Below are 6,932 nucleotides of genomic sequence, written 5' to 3' on the forward strand. Positions count from 1 at the left end.
TCGAGGAAATACCGCTGGAGTGCCGAAGTGATTTCGGGCACCGAAGAGCCGACTCCAGGACGGTTAAATGGACCAATCGGTGTGGTCCGTTAGAAGGAGGAGACCTCCCTCTGCTCTCCTCCAGCAGTTACGCAGTGTTGATTTTGTCGACTAAAACTATAACGAAGACTAAAATGTTCAGGAAGTAGTGACTAGTGGACGAGAGTTCCAGAATGAGTCACGGATTTACGATGAAAACAGCAGATCTACAAGCTCACAATTGTGAGCTTGTAGATCGGCTACTTTCAGCGTAAAGTGTCTAAAATAAGCCGTTTACGACAGCATCAAGGCAACGAAGCCCAACTAAATGATATTTAGTCGACCAAAACGTGACTAAAACTAAATGAAAGCTACTCAGGAGGAGAGATTATGAAAAAAATAAAATTTGTGCAAAATCAACACTGGAAGGAGGTCAGCCGCGGGAGGGGGGGGGGGGTCACGGGGGGGTCACAGGGAGGTCGCGGGGTCAGTCGGGTCCGGTCGTGGAGACGCCCGAGGCTTGGGGCGTGTCCCCCCCTCCTCCTCCTCCTCTAGACTCCGCCTCTTCCTCCTCCCGGCTGGGGGGTGACTCCGCCTCCTCCTGGCTCTGATTGGCTCCCCCTCCTCCCCCCCCTGCCCCTCCACCTCCCCCCCCCCCTGCGGAGGAGGACAGGGAGGAGGTGGTGGTGGTGGTCTCCGGGGAGGCGGTGCCGGTGGCGCTGTGAGGCGTCTGCTGACTCTCACAGCGCTCCTGCTGGTGGGGAGGTGCGCTGCAGCCCGGGTGGTTCTTCCTGAAGTGCTGGTTGAGGATGGCCTGCAGAGACAGGGGGGGGGGGGGGGGAGAGCCAAACAGTTCTGTTACCTCATTGGTCAATAGGTTGAAGGGGAGGAGCCAAACAGTTCTGTTACGTCATTGGTCAACAGGTTGAAGGGGAGGAGCCAAACAGTTCTGTTACGTCATTGGTCAATAGGTTGAGGGGGAGGAGCCAAACAGTTCTGTTACATCATTGGTCAATAGGTTGAAGGGGCGGGGCCAAGCAGTTCTGTTACATCATTGGTCGATAGGTTGAGGGGGAGGAGCCAAACAGTTCTGTTACATCATTGGTCAATAGGTTGAAGGGGAGGAGGGGCCAAGCATTTCTGTTACATCATTGGTCAATAGGTTGAGGGGGCGGGGCCAAGCATTTTTGTTACATCATTGGTCAATAGGTTGAGGGGGAGGGGCCAAACAGTTCTGTTACATCATTGGTCAATATGTTGAGGGGGCGGGGCCAAGCATTTCTGTTACATCATTGGTCAATAGGTTGAAGGGGAGGAGGGGCCAAGCATTTCTGTTACATCATTGGTCAATGGGTTGAGGGGGAGGAGCCAAACAGTTCTGTTACATCATTGGGCAATATGTTGAGGGGGCGGGGCCAATCATTTCTGTTACATCATTGGTCAATAGGTTGAGGGGGCGGGGCCAAGCATTCCTGTTATATCATTGGTCAATATGTTGAAGGGGAGGAGCCAAACAGTTCTGTTACATCATTGGTCAATATGTTGAGGGGGAGGAGCCAAACAGTTCTGTTACATCATTGGTCAATAGGTTGAAGGGGAGGAGCCAAACAGTTCCGTTTCTATGTTACATTACATCATCTGTAATAATGGGGGTCCATATATGGAGCTGGCCTGTTCTGACATCATTCTGATGTCTGCATAGACTCCATATTTGGGCATAGACTCCATATTTGGGCATAGACTCCATATTTGGGCATATACTCCATATTTGGGCATGCCTGACACAGTAGTTACCTGGAAGGGGAAGCTCTTCCCACACATGTGGCAGTGGAAGGGCTTGTTCCCGGTGTGTTTGCGGATGTGGTATTCCAGCTGGTCTTTGCGGGTGTATTTCTTGCCACACATCCTGCAGACAGAGATGGAACGTTAGGCTGTAGGGGTTACAATTACAATTTAGGCATTTAGCAGACACTCTTAATCCAGAGCGATTTACATTAAGCAAGAGCAAAAAAGCAAGGGAATACATCACATAAAAACATTTATCATGAAACATGCGTAAGCTAAGAAAGTAACAGTGGAATATCTATATAATGAAACTATACATAAACTATTGTGTTTTGTCAGGAACGAGAGTTGGCTTTGTACGATGCTTATAAGGTCTTTAAATAAATACGTATTGAAATGTCAATCGGAAAAATGCATTGGGATTCATTTCCTGGGCTTGGCGTCGTCTTCAAAGGGCGGCGGGACTGCGACACTCTATAGGGAGACGCTCGAGAGGCGTCCTAACCAGATGCCCCGAACCACCTAAGCTGGCTCCTTTCCAGGCGAAGGAGCAGCGGTTCTACTCCGAGTCTCTCCCGCGTGACTGAACTTCTCACCCTATCTCTAAGGGAGACGCCAGCCAGCCGTCAGATAAAAATCATTCCGGCCGCTTGTATTCGCGACCTTATGCTTTCGGTCATGACCCACACTTCATGACCATAGGTGAGAGTAGGAACACTTCATGACCATATAGGTGAGAGTAGGAACACTTCATGACCATATAGGTGAGAGTAGGAACACTTCATGACCATAGGTGAGAGTAGGAACACTTCATGACCAATAGGTGAGAGTAGGAACACTTCATGACCATAGGTGAGAGTAGGAACACTTCATGACCATAGGTGAGAGTAGGAACACTTCATGACCATAGGTGAGAGTAGGAACACTTCATGACCATAGGTGAGAGTAGGAACACTTCATGACCATAGGTGAGAGTAGGAACACTTCATGACCAATAGGTGAGAGTAGGAACACTTCATGACCATAGGTGAGAGTAGGAACACTTCATGACCATAGGTGAGAGTAGGAACACTTCATGACCATAGGTGAGAGTAGGAACACTTCATGACCATAGGTGAGAGTAGGAACACTTCATGACCAATAGGTGAGAGTAGGAACACTTCATGACCAATAGGTGAGAGTAGGAACACTTCATGACCAATAGGTGAGAGTAGGAACACTTCTTGACCATATATAGAGTAGGAACACTTCATGACCAATAGGTGAGAGTAGGAACACTTCATGACCATATAGGTGAGAGTAGGAACGAAGATTGCTCGGCAGACAGAGAGCAAATATGACATCAGGGATCTCCATACTGTATATGGGCTTAAATGGGCCAACTAAGGACTGACAGATACAGAGATCTCCATATATTGGCATGTCAGCATGTTCATTTATGGGCATAAAAGTGACACAGACAGATCTGCAATATACAGTTAATAATAATAATAATAATAAAACTTTATTTGTATAGCACCTTTCATGACATGAAATGCAGCTCAAAGTGCTTTACAGAGCAATGGAGAATAAAAGAAAAGCAAGGCATAAACATTAAAAAAAAACAAGCAGTAATGCAATACAGTGAGGACATGAATAACAAAAAATAAAAGAAGTGGGTCTTGAGCTGGTTGCTTTAAAATGTCTACAGAGGCTGCCTGACAAAGGTACAGTGGGAGCTTGTTCCATGCCGTCGGCCCGTAGAAGCAAAAAGCTGCTTCCCCGTATTGTTTAGTTGCCATTTTTTTAGGCAAAGCGAGCAGGCCAGCAGTGGAAGACCTTAGGTGGCGGTTTGGGTATGAGTAGTATACAATGGAAATGGGCAGACGGGTACAAACTATAATCTCTCGCAAGGAAATATCTTGTTTTGTTGTGAGTCAATTCATGTAAACCCCATTCTGGGCGGGAAACCCCTTTTGGTGTTTTAACTAAGCATTATGTTATACTTTAGCTATTGAAAAATAGCAGATCTACAAGCTCATAGCACGCCACCGATTGGCGTGCTATGAGCTTGTAGATCTGCTATTGTTTAAATATCGTGAAAATGAGGCACAAATCTTTGAAAATATATTCTTTCAGAAGACTTTTTTATTTCATTTCGACGCCAGGCCTAAATGGTTTACGTAGCTGTGCGATAAGCGGGATAATGCGTGGCTAGGTGGTCATTGTTCATCTATAATTCTGGTGATTTGCAGATCTACAAGCTCACAACAAGCAGTAGTTGTTTGTCGCCCGCTCTGCGCCATGCCATGTATGGCCTTTACACGTAAAATTAAACCACATTTTTACGTACCATAATTTAATGGTGTGTCTGTCTGTGTGTCTCTATGTGCAGGGCGTAAATGAGCACTTGTGCTCAGCTACTAGCCTGGGTAAATAAAGGACTAAGGAAAGGAAAGGTACTATGTTTACCCAGGGTAACTGGACTAAGGAAAGGAAAGGTACCATGTTTACCCAGGGTAACTGGACTAAGGAAAGGAAAGGTACTATGTTTACCCAGGGTAACTGGAATAAGGAAAGGAAAGGTACTATGTTTACCCAGGGTAACTGGACTAAGGAAAGGAAAGGTACTATGTTTACCCAGGGTAACTGGACAAAGTAAAGGTACTATGTTTACCCAGGGTAACTGGACTAAGGAAAGGAAAGGTACTATGTTTACCCAGGGTAACTGGACTAAGGAAAGGAAAGGTACTATGTTTACCCAGGGTAACTGGACTAAGGAAAGGAAAGGTACTATGTTTACCCAGGGTAACTGGACTAAGGAAAGGAAAGGTACCATGTTTACCCAGGGTAACTGGACTAAGGAAAGGAAAGGTACTATGTTTACCCAGGGTAACTGGACTAAGGAAAGGAAAGGTACTATGTTTACCCAGGGTAACTGGAATAAGGAAAGGAAAGGTACTATGTTTACCCAGGGTAACTGGACTAAGGAAAGGAAAGGTACTATGTTTACCCAGGGTAACTGGACAAAGTAAAGGTACTATGTTTACCCAGGGTAACTGGACTAAGGAAAGGAAAGGTACTATGTTTACCCAGGGTAACTGGACTAAGGAAAGGAAAGGTACTATGTTTACCCAGGGTAACTGGACTAAGGAAAGGAAAGGTACTATGTTTACCCAGGGTAACTGGACTAAGGAAAGGAAAGGTACCATGTTTACCCAGGGTAACTGGACTAAGGAAAGGAAAGGTACTATGTTTACCCAGGGTAACTGGACTAAGGAAAGGAAAGGTACTATGTTTACCCAGGGTAACTGGACTAAGGAAAGGAAAGGTACTATGTTTACCCAGGGTAACTGGACTAAGGAAAGGAAAGGTACTATGTTTACCCAGGGTAACTGGACTAAGGAAAGGAAAGGTACCATGTTTACCCAGGGTAACTGGACTAAGGAAAGGAAAGGTACTATGTTTACCCAGGGTAACTGGACTAAGGAAAGGAAAGGTACTATGTTTACCCAGGGTAACTGGACTAAGGAAAGAAAAGGTACTATGTTTACCCAGGGTAACTGGACTAAGGAAAGGAAAGGTACTATGTTTACCCAGGGTAACTGGACTAAGGAAAGCAAAGGTACTATGTTTACCCAGGGTAACTGGACTAAGGAAAGGAAATGTACTATGTTTACCCAGGTTAACTGGACTAAGGAAAGGAAAGGTACTATGTTTACCCAGGGTAACTGGACTAAGCTCAAGAACTTGTTTACAGCCAGGCCCTGCTCATAGAACATTTCATGGTAGGGGTTCAATGCCTTGTCCAAGGGCATTTCAGCGGTGGTAATTTTAACGTGCCGGTCCGGGGATACGAACTAGCGACCTTCCGATATCAAGACCGCTCCGCAAACCGTTGTATTCTGTGCGGGCAGCGACCGGGAGCCAGTGGAGGGAGCGGAGCAGGGGGGAGACGTGTGAGAATTGTGTCTGGTTGAAGACCAAGCGAGCTGCGGCATTTTGGATCAGCTGGAGAGGCTTAAGTGCCCACGCTGGTAGGCCAGTAAGGAGGGAGTTACAATAGTCGAGTTTTGACAAGACTGTTGTCTGGATTAGGAGCTGGGCTGACTCCTGGGTGAGGAACGGTCTAATTCGTCGTATGTTATAGAGTGTGAACCTACAGGATGGAGTGACAGCTGTTAGGGTTTAGGGGTCAGGGGTTAGGGGTTAGGGTTACCTGCAGACTAAGGGCGTGATGCCCATATGCAGCCTCATGTGACTGTTAGGGTTTAGGGGTTAGGGGTCAGGGTTAGGGTTTAGGGGTTAGGGTTTAGGGGTTAGGGTTAGGGGTTAGGGGTTAGGGTTTAGGGGTTAGGGTTACCTGCAGACGAAAGGCGTGATGCCCATGTGCAGCCTCATGTGTCGGTCCAGGCTGCCCTTCTGGTTGAAGGACTTGCAGCAGTAGATGCAGGTCAGACGAGGGTTGTACCTGAACCACCGGCTGTCCCCGCCCACCTGCTCCCTCAGGTACTCCTCGTACCCGCCCACTTCCAGAGGCATAGGCTCCTCCCCCTGGCCAAAAAAAAAAAAAAAACAGGAAGCGAGACGGAAAGAGGGCCGTTTCGTTTAAACACACAGACTGCCACCGGCGAGGATATGTTGTCATTTTCGTATCGTTTTGTAGCACAACCTCAGTGTCGAGAACGTTCCAGAAGATTGTAGCGCGACCTCGTTTCAGAACATACTGGTCAGCGTGAGTCATACATGTGATCGTTTCAGAACATACTGGTCAGCGTGAGTCATACATGTGATCGTTTCAGAACATACTGGTCAGCGTGAGTCATACATGTGATCGTTTCAGAACATACTGGTCAGCGTGAGTCATACATGTGATCGTTTCAGAACATACTGGTCAGCGTGAGTCATACATGTGATCGTTTCTAGAGAATTACAAGTTCCATCAGAAATAGAATAAAACTACAGACTTGAGGGTTCCCAGTGCTCCCTGCCTGTACAGCTCATCGTCAGAAAGCGTGTTTTAAGACATTCTGTAAGCTAGCAGTTATTCAGTACGGTCTGGAGTAGTCTGAACTCCCACACAACATCAGGTGGGAACTGGCAGCCATGACTAGCAACAGCCAATAGGAACTGGCAGCCATGACTAGCAA

At 46.9% G+C, this 6,932-nt stretch overlaps 1 protein-coding gene across 1 annotated transcript in view; it reads right to left on the minus strand.

Annotated features, from left to right (window-relative positions):
* Nucleotides 1-430: 430 nt before the first annotated feature.
* The window catches only part of zbtb37 (zinc finger and BTB domain containing 37), a 45,059-nt gene continuing 38,557 nt past the window's right edge, over nt 431-6,932 (minus strand). The window contains exons 9-11 of the mRNA XM_083766781.1: nt 6,146-6,336; nt 1,813-1,924; nt 431-832 (exon numbers count right to left, since the gene is read on the minus strand). Of these exons, the coding sequence (XP_083622907.1) occupies nt 506-832; nt 1,813-1,924; nt 6,146-6,336 (630 nt within the window). The 3' untranslated portion in view covers nt 431-505. The remainder of the gene's footprint in view (nt 833-1,812; nt 1,925-6,145; nt 6,337-6,932) is intronic.

The sequence above is a fragment of the Protomyctophum parallelum genome (assembly GCF_964188405.1).
Source record: "Protomyctophum parallelum genome assembly, chromosome: 6".
NCBI lineage: Eukaryota > Metazoa > Chordata > Actinopteri > Myctophiformes > Myctophidae > Protomyctophum > Protomyctophum parallelum.